Genomic DNA, 16,820 nt, shown 5'->3' with positions numbered 1-16,820 from the left:
TTGAATTTGAGAAAATCTGACCTACAAAAGTCTAAGTTAAAATAACAGAATGTGGGGCTTTACAAGATGTTTCTTTGAAGATTCCTTGGATAAAACATGTCAGTACATCTTAACTACTATACACATTTATTGTTTCTGTAATATGTCTGTAAATTAACTACTTGATATTTAAAATTTTATTTTGGAAAGTTTAAAGAATGACTGGCAGTGCATTAAGATTTACAGTACAGACTGACAACTAACTAGTGTAATGCTATAAGTGTACTGCATACTCATGCAGTATAATTTTCAAATTTCTGGATCTTTTTGATTCCTGGTACTATTCTAAGTAAGTGATACTTTAGGTACACTTTCAGGGTTGTTTATGCCCACATAGGAAGAAAGTACAAAGGAGAACATACAGTTGTTGTTGTTGTTGTTGTTTTTGTTTTGTTTTTTATAAAAGAATGGAATATTTAAAAGATCCAAACTATGTCTTAAATATATAATTGCGTAATCTCCTACATAGATCTTAATAAGACATGAATTTGATAAAATATATCAAAATATATAAAATAGCTACTACTAATTCCATTTATTGAATTCTAATATGGCCATTACTTGGTCTTTATTTGCAAGAGTGCATAAGCTCATAAACATAAATAACAAAATTTATATTTGTTGATGAAATCACCAAGGCCTGCGATATGTAATGTTCCTTAGCTTGCAACATATATCACAAGTTCTTAAGACAAATTTTTAAAAACCCCACCATCCACACTAGATTCTAACTTAGTTGCTACAAATTAGAATTAGTTAACTTTATTGATTAACATTTTATTTGGACATATACAGTGACTTGTTTGACTGATGCCTTTTTAAAAAGGCATCTTCATTTTGTTAAAACAAATTCTTAAGACGTTTCCTTTTTGTCTTTTAAAATCCTTCCACACTAATGAAAATTCTGTGTATTGTTAATTCTATTTAAAAAAAAGATTTTTAAAAAACTAGCCATGCTTAATTGTAGGGAGATACAGTCACATTAGTATTTATAAATAATGTTGAGTCAACATCACAATATAGACATCTACCTTTTTACTACTAGTTTTAAATATGCTATCTATGGATAGAAGTAATTGATTTTAATAACCAACTAAAATTCTAGTTTTTATATTCTTTTTCTAAGGGTTTGCATATATTATAAGTAAATCAGGCAGCTTCTCTCTCATATTTTGGTCTTAAATACAAATAGTTTCTAATACCCCCAAATGAAGAAATTCAATAATAATTAAATTAAATAATATTCCTCACAAATGGAAAGGAGGGATAGAAAATTTAAATGTAATGATGCATAGTAGGGTAGTTTAAAATAGTGGAAGTTTTCCTATAACCTGTGGATGGAGTGCAGATCCTCCTGAAGAATATGAGGCAGATAAAACCTGCTGAGATGTGGTTCCTTGGGGGAAACAGAAGAAGAGTGGGGATTCTTGTAACACTGTCTGAGGCAGACGGATAAAGGGTAGTGAGACGTCAGAGCCAAAAGGTGCAGCTGCTCCCCCTGTAGGGGGAGGTGATTGAAAATCACTGGGGTCTGAAGAAGTAATTTGTGAGGAATCACTGGAATATTCTGGGCTTCCTATTGGCCAGTTCTGTCCGATAGGCTCTATCACAGAAACGGTCAATTCTGGGGCATAATTATGCTGTTCTTCAGTCACAGGCTGCAGGCGACCATGTAATCCAACTGATTGAGGTGATTCTTCCTGATTCAAGTCCATTGCAACCTGTCGATTTTGGTAAGCACGCTGAGGTAAAACTCCCCCTCCTTCTCCTGAAGAGGAGCTTGGAATGTGAACATGAAATTCAAATATACAATTGCTTCTGCTCTCATTGTTATGAGTTAACACAGCAGGCGCAGAATGAGGAACAAAGACAGGGTGAAATTTCAAACGTGTAGCATCTGTACTGATAGGTGCAGAAATACTAGAGAGGGGAGATCCTGGACTCAATCCAGAATCTAATTTTAAATTCTGAAGGTGTCCTACCAAGAAAGCCTGTCCAGATGGAAATTCAAAGACAGAACTTGAGGTAGGGCCCCCTTGTACTGGCTTCTGTTCAGGTATCTGTTTCATAGGACTTGACAGTACTGGTGAGTTGTATGGAATACCCTCACACTGTTCTGCAACCTGGGCCTGGTACTGTACCCCAGCTAGATACAATGCTTCCTGAGGAACAAAACAGTGAGCTTCTTCTGAAAGTACTAGTCCAGGTCTACAGTCACTGTAAACTTGAGGCGGTTCAAACAAAGGATTGACCGGTATCTCACATGGCTCTCCAGTTATTCTACTGGCTGTAGTACCCAGCATAACTATGGCCTCTGGTGTCCAGTTAGCTGGGCTGCCACCAGGTGGAAGAAGAGTTTGGCCAACAGTCCTCAGCAGGGGTTGGAAGTGGTGAGTTTGGGCTTCCAGGAAGGAGGTGCTCTTACGCCGCTGGGAAATGGCCACCTTCGGTGGACAGGTGGGAGGTGGTGAAAAAGAAACTGGACGTTCATGGATAGTTGGGAAAAATATCTGTGATTCTGGGTATGTTGGGATCCCCCCACACGGATGCACCATGGACTGAGGCTGTATCAACATGAATAAGACAAGTAATTCATACATTCATATGTGAAATTACATTTGACATGCACAACTGGATAGCTCTGTGTAACCCTATGAAATGGTTACACCAAATTTATAATTAATAAAGAAATAACAATACTTGTAGAAATTATGTGCATAGTGAAAATCCATTAAATACATCCAGGGTCCATGTAATTATTTTGTAGGACTCTTGGCCTCAGATAAATGCTGCTTTTCCACAAATTTCCTTTCTCAACTTTCCTTTCTCAAAAAAATTTAACTTTCTAAGTGATTATTTTACTTTTACCTACAATTAACATGCTTACTCTTAATACTTAATATAAATTACATCAGTAGAGAAAGAGTTAAGGGAAAACAATAAACCCAACAATTTTTATAATATAAGAAATGCATTTTAATTTAAGCTATTGTACAAAGTCTACCTATATTCTATATTTTTATTATCCTTTCCTATTAGAGGCTTCAGTGTTATTTTCTTATCAAGTAATTGTATGTCTTCTAAGTAGAAATTAGAAGAGATTTTTGGTGGATAGTAAAAAATACACAATTTGACTAGGGACAGTAAAGTCTTCGTTCTGGTTTATCGCAAACCAGATATAGTTAACTTTACTACATGAAACATGCGACAGACGCCAAATTACTAAATGTCCACTTTCTGGTCCTAGTTAAGGGTTGAATAATTTGGGTTCAAATCCGTAAGAAAGAATATAAATAACAGCTGACTTGTTACAACAATATTTTTGGAGTCAAAGAAGCAGTTCTGGATTTAAAACTAATTTTAGAATCCTATCTTGCTCTGGCCAAGTGCAAACCGTGCACCCTGTGATAATTCACTTTCATAGGCTCGTTTTTAAAAAGAGAACTGTTTCCTTTTTCAATAGGGAAGACCCCTATTAAGTTAGCAAAATAGCTCTTTGTCATTTCTTCACAACATCTAAAAGAGGGTTTCTATTAGTACTCAAAAGCTCTATCACTCTCGTAGGTAAAAATCTGATCTGGGAATTGCTAGATCAGAATGTTAACTATATTCTCTATCTGGAAAAGCAACAGCAAGGTCCCACAGTGTTTAAAACTTTAAAAGACAGATCTTTTATAGATATGGATGGGCCAAAGAAAATCACATGGACTATATATGTGACTAATGTATTCATTAGTCAAGATTCCACCTTAATCAATCTAAGAAAAAAAACTTTCATGAGGAAACATTATGTATCCTTTTTTGTTTGCTGACACATCATTTCAAACAGCTAAGAAATTAAAATCAACTTTCACTGTTTAATTATTATTCACTGACTATGGGGAAAAAATAGATTCATCCAGTTTCGTTAGCAGCTCTAGAATAAAGTGAGGAGAAAACATGTTTGGGTATTATTTGATAAAGAGAAAATTGCCTTTGATTAAGCCAACAATGAGTTTAAAATTCTTTACTAAGATATGAAAATGCAAGGGTTTGTATAGGTCAGTGGGAGATAGGAAAATATTTTTAAAAAGCTAAATTTTATTGTACACACACTGATATGTGTCAAGGGTGTTATAAGCATTCTCTCTCATTACCTCCTTGCATTTTCCCCCCCATAAAACAACAAAAACTATTTCTACAGAATTGGTACCCTAAATCATAATTTAATACTAAGTTCAGTCCTGTTCTTATAATTTTTATGAAAATTCTTGATGCCTGGATGTATTCATTGGTAATAAATTTTCATTTGTCAGGAAGTTTATGGTTACATACAGTACTGACAAAGAGGGAAGGCAGGCTGGAGCGTCGGTGCTTGCGCTGAGAGGCAGAGTGCATAGGCAGGACACTCTCCAATGCTTTACAAAGCTTTTCGGCAAAAGTTTCCTCAGGGGCAGTCCGAAGGAGGGAAGGAGAAAGAGGTGCAGACTGCACTGGTGGTGGGGTGGAAGGAGCACTGGGAGAGATGCGGGACAGAGAGGGAACAGCAGAAAGATGGGGAACACAAACCGACATGCTACGGCCACGACGAGGCTAAACAGAAAACAAACACACACATGAAAAACACAGTACTTTGAAAACAAAATAACCAAATGTACAATGGTAACAGGGCAAAGCTGACATAAAGAAACATTCTTTCCCCCCCCCAATTCCATAAGGCCAATTTTTTTTTGGAGAGCTATAATTCCAGAAAGCTTATCTGGCTAATCATATTTATTCTCTCTACACTGTTGGTCAAGTACAAGTTTTTTTAAATAAACCACCATGATAATGATCACTTATCTTCCTAAGTATTCTAAAATAACATGAATTATTATGATTGTGTGAATAAGAATGAGTGACTGAGGTAGCAGAACATACAGGGTAAACAATGAATATTGGCTTGTAGTTTCTGCAAACTTCTAAAGATTAAACAAGAATGAATTCTATTAGTTGAATGTACATTACAAGATATAGAAGATTTTAAGTTTGGATTACTTTGCAGGAGCTCTGGAAGCCTCAGAAAAGGTTTCTCAATTCTTTCTAAGTAGGCATCAGATTAAAAAAGTTATTGGCTCACAGTATTTTATTTATTTCGCTTGCCTATCTTTATCTGTAAATGCAATTTAAAAAGTCATTTTCTACTAGGAAACGTATGTATTTTTCTAGTATTAATTCTAGTAGTAATTCACAATAGATACAGGAAATATTGTGTATTTACATTAGTCAATGGAAAATATATTAAATGTGAATTTTTAAAAATTAACTTTAAAAATGATTCAATTTAGGTTTACAAAGTTTAAGGCACCTGAACACAAAAGTTATAATACAGCTACAAAACAGTACACCTAATACTGTAAGATTGTCCTGAGGAAGATTTTTATTTCCTTTTGGATATTGTAAACTGCAACTAATTACATTTTTTCTCTTAAAATTGGCTGCATAGAATGCTATGAGCCAAATTTATGGCCTGCCAGCAGCAAGTGTATAAATACTATTGTATGATTATGTATTTCATTCCTGGTTCTATTTTTCTTCACCCTTGTTTCTCTTTTATTCTAATTTCTAAATTCTACATATAATTGATATATTATTATAAGTTACAATAAAATCTTTCTTGAATAAGAACAAAATTATAAAAATTTATTGTCCTCAGTATTTAATAACTTCATGATACCTCCACAGAATATTGTCATTAAAAGGCAAGAATGTTATTAGCAGATTGCTTTTAGCACATCAATAAATATAATCATAATTATGTTTGTGGCTCAAATATTTAAAATCTTCATAAATGATCACTCCATTTTCTTTTCTAAAAAAAGGGACCCAATGTCCACGGCCCTGTAATGAATGAATGAAGCTGAAAAGTTAAAAATAGTTTTCAGAAAGGCTGTTGTGATGATCCAGAAAAAAGTCAATTATAACAGAGTAGAAACTGGCAAGAAATTTGGACAAATATTTGCCAGATCACAGAAATACATCTATACAGTCTTTATGAAGTTTTTCTAACCTACCTAACTATTTTAAAGGACAGAAAAATAGATTGTTAAAACATTAGTACATTAGTAGTTTTATTTATGTTACTGTGGCCATTCATCTTGAGATCTAGCCACTGTAGGACTGATAAATGGACTCTGAAGTAAACACCTTTTATCCCAAGCTGTAGGATAAAAGACAAGAGCAAGCAGAAGTATTTTTTAACAGAGAAAGATTTTCATTTATTGAAGAGCAAGAGTTCCACAAAATTCAGATAAAAAGCTTTCTGAGAAAGGGAAAATCTATCTGTCTAAAGATTTCACTAAAGTGTTATATAATGACCAGTTATTCTCCAATTCTACCCTGAGCCAGATGGTATATTTTATTTACCCCTTAAGACTTCACAGATCATAAAAAAAAAAAAAAAGGGATATTATCTGATGGTCTACTTTAATATTATGAGAAGCAAAAGTGGCTAATGTAAAACATGGGGTAATAATGTGTATACATGTGTCTGTGTATGTATGTATATATAAATGTATAAAACATTTTAGGAAATAATCTCCATAAGTTGATTCTAAAAATAAACCAGTAAGAAACAGATACCAAATAAAGGAAAACAGCACATGAACACATAATAAGGAAGGAACTTGTGTCCAACACAGACTTAAGGAGGAACATACATAGCAACTAATGATTAAACACAAGCGCTAAATTAAATGGTCATACAAATAAAGGATTCTTTCACTCTAGAGTACTCACATGCAGCATTCTATAATGGTCTGAAGGTCTTACCTGTGTTTTATACAATAAAAATTCTTACAGAAAATACATAGTAATTCTTTTAATAAATAAGCTTTTGAAAAATTCTCCTCACCCCCAACCCCCAAATATTTGTATATCCAATTTATGCTCCTCTGAACAGTTTCAACTCTAAAGTGCTAAAGAGAACATTATCGTTATTTTTAATCAAAGGCAGAACAGCCTAAACTTTCCATATGGTATGTGTGTGTTCAAGGCAGTAGTTCTGCCTTGCCTGAACTACTCTTAATACACCCAATAATAAACCTACTTCTTTCAGAAATACACCGTTTATATTTTCTACTTCAGACTCATGCTATTACTTGGATATAAGAAAGAATTTAAATTTAACACATTATCTGTTGGCTCTCATTACCGGTTTACACTCTCTTATGCTATTACTTACCATACTTGAGGGTGGATACACCCCATGGGGCTGAGATTGTGCTTGGCCAACAGAAGCTGTGTGCCCTGGGACTGTGCCAGTAGAATGTGCCTGCTCATGTTGGGAACCATATGAAACTGTCTGTTGGCTGCTCACTCGAGATTCTGTGAAGACAGAAGATCCCTGACCACTGTCAACAGTCCCGTCAGCTGAAGGAGAAAAACAGAGAGAGACAAATCATAAAATGGAGGCTGACTTTAGGATCAAATAGCTTTTTTCTTTGCACAGACCTGAACTAAATAAATAATGAATACTAGTTAATTTACTAAGTATATTTCTATGTTTAAATGAGAGATCCATATGAAAAAAAAAAGTTTTAATGTCTTAGAAATTTGTGCATGAGTGTGTGTGTGTGTGTGTGTGTGTGTGTGTGTGTGTATCCCTCAGTCCAGCCTGTGCTCTCTGGCAATCTGGAGCCCTTGGGGGATGTCTGACTGATGGCTTAGGGCTGCTCCTGGACTGGGCCTAAGGCAGCAGTCGGACATCCTTAGCACAGCCACAGAGGTGAGAGGCTCCGTGGGAGCTCACTGACTATCAGGGGGTAGCTCCTGCGTTAAGCATCTGCCCCTGGTGGTCAGTACACATCATAGCAACTGGTTGTTCTGCCATTTGGTCCATTTGCAAATTAGCCTTTTATTATATCAGATTTCATTTTAAGGAATTGTGAAAAGTAGAAATCTATAAATTGGAATCTCCAAGATGAAGGAACCTGTAAAATCATCTTATATTCTTTTCACATTTCCTCACGGCCCCATCCTTCTTTTCTATGAGTCATGAACATAAGAATAGAAAAAGGTAGAGAGCAACCATTTCAAACTTATTATATGTTACATTCATAATTCAAAACCAAGAGGCCAGTGCAACATCATTAATAAGAAGATAAAAAGTCATGGACCTGGAGAGCATTATGCTGAGTGAAATAAGCCAATCAAAGATACCATATTTTTCGGACCATAAGACGCTCCGGACCATAAGACGCACCAGTTTTTAGAGAAGGAAAATGAAGAAAAAAAGATTCTGAAACAAATAGTGTCCTAAAATATTTTATGTGCATTAAAACCCAACATCACAGTCATAAACACATGTAATCAACCCTGTAAAGTAAACAGCAGCATTTAGAACCATTTTAGAGCCGGGCAAGCACACAGAGACCACACAGAGCCGGGCAAGTAAAAAAACTTTTTTTTCAAAGTATATGTGTAGGCTATATTTGGATCATAAGACGCAGGGACTTTTTCCCCCCACTTCTGGGGGGGAAAAAGTGCGTCTTATGGTCCAAAAAATACGGTAAGTATCACATGATCGCACTCATTTGTGGAATATAATGAACAATATAAACTGGTGAACAAAAATAGATCCAGAGACATAGAATCATCGAACATACTATCGAATCTCAGGGAAGGCAGGGGAGGAGGTAACAGATCAACCAAAGGACTTGCACTTGCATGCATATAAGCATAACCAATAGACACAGAGAGTAGGGGATGAGGGCATGTGCTGGGGTGTGGGAGCAGCTGGGGAGAGATCAACAGGGGGAAAAGGAGTCATATATAATATTTTAAACAATAAAGAACTTAAATTAAATATAAACATTTTAAAAAAACAACAGAGGCCAGAGGGGAGAGGCAGAGAAAATGGTATCATCCAGATATGGGCCCTAACAAGTATGGGGTGGCTATTAAAGTATGAGATGGACAATACAAATCTACATTCATAGGAAGTAACGGACCTCAATATAAATCTAGAGTCAGAAAAGACAGTTCCCCCATTACAATAAAACAAAATAATTATACCCTCTATTAAGTCAATTAGGAGTATCCTTAGCGTACTTGCCCACTCCCAAAAATACTTACATAACACAGATATACTAGGTTGTTGGTACTGTAGTTGTTGATGTTGGTCTGCCTCAGGTTCTTCAGGTTCTACTTGCGTAGAAACTGAAGCTGAAGTGGTAGAGGCAGTAGGTATGCCAGTGCTAGCAGAGGGGAGCTGCTTGATTGCTGTCTGGGAAGCACTTGATTGTTGTTCTACTTGCTGTTTGAAACTGCTCTCTTCCTGTTTTCTTTTTTCTTGCTCCTCTCGCACCAACTGCCGCTGCTCCCGTTTTCTCTTAATTAATGATACTCTATCTTTGATGGCCTTCGCCATGGTCTTGTGATCACCTTCACAGACATACCCAGACTCTACCTATATGATAAAAATGTGCATTAGGAAGTAGTAGGTTATCAAAGGCAAACAAACCAAATATAAAACAAAAAAGACCCTTTTGGGAGAAAAGTAGAGAAGGAGAAGAAAGAGCTCTTTAAGATTTGATCTTAACCAGACTGTGAAATTACTGGTCCAACATGCATTTTCCCACCATTTTTGAAGGCACTCTTGGGGTGGGTGCCAAGATCTTTGTAGAAACTCGAGAGGTGAATATACTTTCACTTCTTACAACCTCAAAACAACGAGAAACCTAAACCCAAAGTTTTTAAAACAAATTAAGTCCCATTAAATTCTATTTCCCACTCACACATACCATTACTAGTAACTTGTGTTGCTTGTACTTCCTTTCACTAGGCAACCATTTAAACAGATAAAACAACTGTGGTAGATAAGTAAAGGTTAAAAAAAAAACACACAAACTTCAAACAGTATGAAAAAAATCACAAAAATAAGTGTATCTTTCATACTTAGGCAACTATTATTAAATGGTTCTTATATATTATATAAGTACCTTTACATAGTAAATGTCTATTTTTAGGCATTATGGCAAGCCTAAAATTGGTGAAGTGTTTCCTTTTTGAATTGATCTTTTACAATACTTCAAAAAATAATTCACCAAAGTCTATCTAAATAATTTATCTTGAAAACTCCCTTAAAAGTAAAAACAATTTACGATCTATTTATAGAGTTTATACAGATGACTGGACAAAGGTGAATATATAAATATTTAGAAGGCATAGCTTCTCATTCTCACTAAATATGTTTAATACAAACTAGAAGTCATTCAACATTAAACTCTCAAAATTACTTCAGAATGTATTCTAGTTTCTTTATTTCCATATTCATATTCTATTCTCTTAGATCCATCCATCTATACCTATCTAAGTCTATATATCTTTTCCTCAAAAATAATTTGGGGGCCATTTAATTAATACAATTTTATTATACACAGTTTCGTAAACTGCTTTTTTGCTCAATAATATAAATATCTATCTATCTATATCTATATCTATCTATCTATCTATCTATCTATATAAAAATCTGCATCAATTTTTAAATGGCTGATTAGTGATAATTTACCATTTCTTGAGCAACATCTTCTGGCACATCTCTGTCCAAATCAAAGGAAAACTCAATAGCTTCATTGTCTTTGTATTTTCCCTTTAATTTCTTAATATCTTCAATACGTAGCCATAACTTAATGGCTATTTTTTCTCCATCATCTTCTTCTGCTAATTCTACCCGTACCCCTGTTTCCTCCTGGAAGAAGGCATGGTTCAAAAGGTCTTTGATAGAATATCTTCCAAAGAGAGAAGGGAAAAAAACACACACACATAAAGTGTCATTAGATTTAAAAGATAACTTTCAAGTGTGACTAATTATTGATTGTTATGCTTGGAATAATGAAAAAGGATTGACAAAATACAAGGGACATTTCATAACTCATTTTTACATTGCTCCATTTGAATAGTGATTAGAGTTTTACTCTCGTTACAGAACATCATGACAATCTCATAACAATAACATTTATGAATAAAAATGGGAAGTGTTATCTTTTTAAATATAATGATCTAATTTGTTAATAGTGTACTAACAATACCAAGTAATACAAAGAATATCATAGCTTCAAAAATACCATATAATTGTTTATATAGCATTTACAGTTATATATTAAAAAAAAATCCTCATTTGTAGGATTTCATCTAATCCTTGACCAACATTCAATAAGATATCCTAATTAGGATATGGAAGTTCAGAGAGGCTGAAAATCTTGCTCATAGTTATAATAAAAGTAGTAAATGGTGGAATTAAAACTCAAAAATAAGTCTTTTGATTTCAAGTTCATTACCTTTTATTACAGCAAGCTTCATTTACCCCCTTTTCCCCCCGCCCCAAATTCTCTCAATTCCTGTTCAACAATTTGTGTACTAGGCAAGCAGAAGTCTAATTGTGAAACAATCTTCTTTAGATAAATGGTCTCAAAATACCAGTAATCTAGTGAACTGGTCCATCCAGAAAAGAAATAGAGTAATATGTTTGAAGACTGGGAAACAAATATTCCTTTGTTTATAGTAAAAAAAAAAGTTCTTAAAGAGATTAAAATAAAAACCCAAATTAAATTTCTACTAAAAAGCCTTAAAGATCATGATGTTAACCTCTTCCAAATAATGAAGTTATGAAAAGAGCATGAGACTGGAGAAGGGAAGATATGGAATTCTTTAATTTGGTTGATATACCTGATTGCTCACATTCTTCTGGAGGTAGACTATGCTCAACTTACAATTTATATTTGTACAGGCTGATCTTTAAAAAAAAATATTTTTTTTTAAAGAGGGTAAGGGGGGGACATTCAAAGTGGATTATTTTTCAAAAACAGACATTGGACCTTTGCCATGCCTAACGGGTGATGAATCAGCTCTGTGGCAGATCAGATACTTGCCACTCCTCTGAGAAAAGTCCTCTGTTAGTACAAATGACTAAGCCAGATCTCCTCCTAAGCTTTAAGGGAAGTCGTCTCTTTTTACTCAAAGGAATTTTGATGTTTTGCTCTTCTTCAATTCTGGCATATTAAAAGCAAACCAAGACCTGTATAGTTGAGTTGATTTTAAAGAACCAAGATTTTATTTTATCTTTTAGAATTCAATGAATAAAAAACTAAGGAATGGACCTGCTGCATTAGAGATGGAACCCTACTGAGTTTTCTGTTTTGTTGTTAATCCTCATGTGAGGATATGTTTTCAACTGATGTTAAACACAGTGGAAGGGAGGAAGGAGGGAGGGAGAGAGAGAAACATCTAAGTGAGAGAGACACGTCGACTGATTGCCTTTTCTGCACACACCTGATGGAACGAACCTGCAATCCAGGTACATGCCCTTGACAGGGGAATCCAACCCACAACACTTTGGTGCATGGGCTGACTCTCTAACCACTGAGCACACTGACCAGGACTGAACCCTACTGTTTTTTGTTTTTTGAATATATTTTATTGATTTTGTACAGAGAGGAAGGGAGAGAGATAGTTAGAAACATCAATGAGAGTCATCGATCAGCTGCCTCTTGCACACCCCCTACCGGGGATATGCCCGCAACCAAGGTACATGCCCTTGACTGGAATCGAACCCGGGTCCCCTCAGTCCCCAAGCTGACGCTCTATCCACTGAGCCAAACCGGTCTCGGCCCTACTTAGTTTTATACATCATTCTGATGCTATACAAATTTATCATTAAATGTTGATATTTCAGGTAATTCTGGTTTACTTAAACACTGCAGTTTTACAACATTTCATTCAGTGTATCAAATCTGAACACTTCAACGAACAAAACTACTTTTAAAGATATTATGACATTACTTGAAAAACTAGTCACTAGTAAAATACACCTTATATTGAGTGTTATATTCACAGCATGTGAATTTAACATTTTAGGTTTTTGTTTAAGCAGCAGGTCAAAAGGCAACTTACCTTTCATCTTTGTTTTGCCGAATGCATCCTTCAATAATTTCCTTCACTTCAGGAATTGCTACTTTGTCAAAACTGGCTGGCTTCACCCCCTGAAACGCACAAAAACAGTGACAAGGAAACATTAATGAAAGCAGAGCCTTTGAACTTCGACTTTCAAGGTTCCATTAGATCAGTGTTTTTCAACCTTTTTTGGGCAAAGGCACACTTGTTTCATGAAAAAAATCACGAGGCACACCACCGTTAGAAAATGTTAAAAAATTTAACTCTGTGCCTATATTGACTATATATAAAGTAATTCTCTTGAATAGGAATCAAATAAACACAAAGAAAGTATTTTATAATTACTTTATTATGAAATATTAAGTAAACAAAATAGTGAAAAATTATAAAATTCTTGTCTTGTCTGCACCTACGGCACACCAGGCAACATCTCGCGGCACACTAGTGTGCCGCGGAACAGCGGTTGAAAAACGCTGCATTAGATTGACTTCTTAAAAACCTGGCTTTTCCCCCCACCTCCGATTTGTCTGAAGGAGCTGGTTCCTGCAGGCTGAGTTGAGTAGTGGCAATTTAACTCCCTCAAGACAGAAGAAAGAAACAGAGAGTAGGAGGCACTTACTTCCATGGCTTGTATCTGTGGCTAGCGAAAATTTTAGAATGTTGTCAACATTTTCTGCTGTGTTTTAAGTAAAAGAAATTACTGGCTAAAAAGAAGGCCAAATATTCTAATTGGTTAGAATGTGTTTTGTTCAACCTTGTTACCTAACACATTAATCAACACAGCAATTAGCTGTTTTGAATAGTGAACTTGTGTGGGCATGAATTCACATGCTCAGTTTGGCAGGTATTCTATGATTATAGCACTCTTTAACAAACTCACCAAGTATAGAAGGAGTTAAGGATTTGGACTGGTTTGGCATGAGAACTGAAGAGCAAACTGTCTTATACATAAGAAACATAAAGTGAAAAGTGACACATTAGACCCATATGAAAGAGAAACTGTCTAATTTCAGAACATTCAATGCAACTATTACATGTAATACTGAAGAGCATCCCAGTGATATTTTAGAATCTTCATGACGTGTAAATCCTTTGCAAATAAAAATTTCAGCAATGTGTTGAAAGATAAACAAAATACTCCCTATCTGAGAGGTGATGTGGACAAAGCCATCTTACTATTCCAACTCATCTGATTAACCACACTAATACATTAAGTGGCATCTAAATACACAAAAAAACTGGGAATTAGGACAGAGGAACTAGAAAAGTTAGAATACATATTAATTATAATAATCTATAGTCTCAGTGATACGATATATTAAACCAAAGTTAATAATAATTTGATAGATCACAGAAATACATGCAATCTCTCATAGATTGAAATGAAATACAGTTGACCCTTGGGGCACTGACCCCTATGGGCAGTTGAAAATCACTTGCAACTTTTGACCCCCAAAACTTAATAACTAATAACCTGCTGTTGACCTTATTAATAACATAGTTGATTAACACATTTTATATGACATATATATCACATACTGTATTATTACAATTGAGTAAGCTAGAAAAAATGTTAAGAAAATCATAAGGAAGACAAAATTTATTGTACTATATGTATTAATTTTTAAAAATGTATAAAGGGACCTGCAGAGTTTTTGTTTTGTTTTTTAAGGTGTTGTTTTTAAAATATATATATTTTATTAATTTTTTACAGAGAGGAAGGGAGAGAGATAGAGAGTTAGAAACATCAATGAGAGAGAAACATCAATTAGCTGCCTCTTGCACACACACCCATTGGGGATTGTGCCCACAACCAAGGTACATGCCCTTGACCGGAATCGAACCTGGGACCTTTCAGTCCGCAGGCTGACGCTCTCTATCCACTGATCCAAACTGGTTTTGGCCAGACCTGCATAGTTAAATCCGTGTTATTCCAAGGGTCAACACTACATCAAATAATTAGCTCAAAAAAGTTTTCAAATACTAGAGTTGTAGTGAAATAATTCTCATTATTTACTGAATGCATTATTCGAAAATCCTAATTTGGAGGATTCTGCCACTATGACTAACCTTCCACAGCAAGGAACTGTAGGATCAGTAATGCTGATCCTAAAATTGAATCAATGTATTTAAAGGGTTCACTTCTGAGTAATGACTAAAAAGATAGTTTGTATTTTGCTTACTTTCAAATCCAACATATTAAGTTTTCCCAACTGGTCTTTTAATTCTAATAAAAATAAGAAAATAATGCTGCTGGCCGAAACCGGTTTAGCTTAGTGGATAGGCGTCAGTCTGTGGACTGAAAGGTCCCAGGTTCAATTACGGACAAGGGCATGTACATTGGTTGCAGGCACATCCCCAGCGGGGATGTGTTTCCCTCTCATCGATGTTTCTAGCTCTCTATCCCTCTCCCTTCCTCTCTGTGGAAAATCAATAAAATATATATTTAAAAATAAATAAATAAATAAATAAATAAATAAATAAATAAATAAAACAAGTCCTGGGTGCATTTAAAAAAAAAAGAAAATAATGCTGCTGAAGTAAAAGTCTGCTTTAATTGAGCAAGGTGGTATGGAATTTCAAACTAAGGTTTAAGAAAATAGGAACTGCTTTAAGAAAAAAATGGATGATGCACATTACAAGTTCTCTGGTAGAAGAAACACTAGTGATTTTGTTTTATATTTGTTTATAATTTTATACAATAAACATGTAGAACTGTTTACTGTAACAAACAAAAAAAGCAAATTTTATTCACTTATTTAAATATATTTTTATTAATTTCAAAGAGGAAGGGAGAGGAATAGATAAGATAGAAACATCTATGTTGAGAGAAAATCATTGATCAGCTGCCTCCTGCTTGCCCCAGTGACCTCCTGGTTCATAGGTTCATGCTCCAACACTGAACCACGCCTGCTGAGCTAAAAGCAAATTTTAAAATGCTATTCATAAATATAATGGAAAAACAATCTAAAATACTATATGTTGAGTTCTTAGAACATTCACTATTGGCAGAAAGTTACCTGAAAGACAATTCTTTGCTAAAAGTGGACACATACATAGTTGGCCTTTGCATGTAAAAATATTCTAAATGCTACAGAAAAGCAACAAAAGAGAATATAGAATATGATTAGGAAAATGTTCCTTCTCCCATAACACATTTTAGGGGAATGTAGTTTGGACTTCTGGCAGTAAACTCTACATATTAATTAATTATACACACAAACACACACATTGATTCTATCAAAAGACATTTCAATTTAACTTAAGCATAGTGGAAAAATAAAAGGATTTAATAGAAAACTTGAATTCAGTGTGAACTGGGCAAATAGAAACAGCTAAGCTTCAGATTCCTTGTAAAGCAAATGGGAATACTTGTACAATTCATTTATCTATATTCGCATGAGCTAGAATCAAATGTAATATATAGGTTGAAAGCTCTTTGAATTACTTGCTGATCTAAGGCCACTTTGGATTTCAAGGTAATCCGAAAAGATAATGAAATTTAGAGTTAAAAGGAAGCAGAGAATTCTCTTGAATAATAATCACTAAGATCCACTGTGAACCTGCTTTCAATCCTTGGTCCTTTTGTTAATCCTATCCATGCAACCATATATATACACTCATGACTTCACAAATAAGAAATCAAATCCTACTTACAAATAGAAATAATAGTTGAACAAATGAGATATAAAGTCACCAATAGCAAAACCAACTGTGCATTGTATAATAACCTGAACTACTAGGTTATGCTACTTTTTCAACTTCTAGCTAAGATTTAGGTATGGAAAATTCCATACCAATGCTATAAAACATACATTTAGAGGAATGAGTTTGGTCTTCTGGCAGTAAAACTACATATTCAAATGTCACTG

The 16,820-nt window shown here is 34.7% G+C and overlaps 1 protein-coding gene across 17 annotated transcripts in view; it reads right to left on the bottom strand.

Moving 5' to 3' along the window:
* Positions 1-16,820, bottom strand: part of WNK1 (WNK lysine deficient protein kinase 1) — a 136,918-nt gene that overhangs the window by 39,560 nt on the left and 80,538 nt on the right. For 10 of the 17 annotated variants that reach the window (XM_036457110.2, XM_036457112.2, XM_036457113.2 and 7 more), the window contains exons 5-9: positions 12,949-13,037; positions 10,568-10,787; positions 9,133-9,466; positions 7,241-7,428; positions 1,371-2,603 (exon numbers count right to left, since the gene is read on the bottom strand). In XM_036457110.2, coding sequence (XP_036313003.1) covers positions 1,371-2,603; positions 7,241-7,428; positions 9,133-9,466; positions 10,568-10,787; positions 12,949-13,037 — 2,064 coding nt within the window. The remainder of the gene's footprint in view (positions 1-1,370; positions 2,604-7,240; positions 7,429-9,132; positions 9,467-10,567; positions 10,788-12,948; positions 13,038-16,820) is intronic. The other 7 variants (XM_036457115.2, XM_036457114.2, XM_036457116.2 and 4 more) reach the window with 1 other exon arrangement.

Source organism: Pipistrellus kuhlii, unplaced genomic scaffold (assembly GCF_014108245.1).
Source record: "Pipistrellus kuhlii isolate mPipKuh1 unplaced genomic scaffold, mPipKuh1.p scaffold_m20_p_3, whole genome shotgun sequence".
In the NCBI taxonomy this organism is placed as follows: Eukaryota; Metazoa; Chordata; class Mammalia; order Chiroptera; family Vespertilionidae; genus Pipistrellus; species Pipistrellus kuhlii.
The sequence above is the reverse complement of the archived record's forward strand: the minus strand, read 5'-3'. Positions and strand labels throughout refer to the sequence as shown.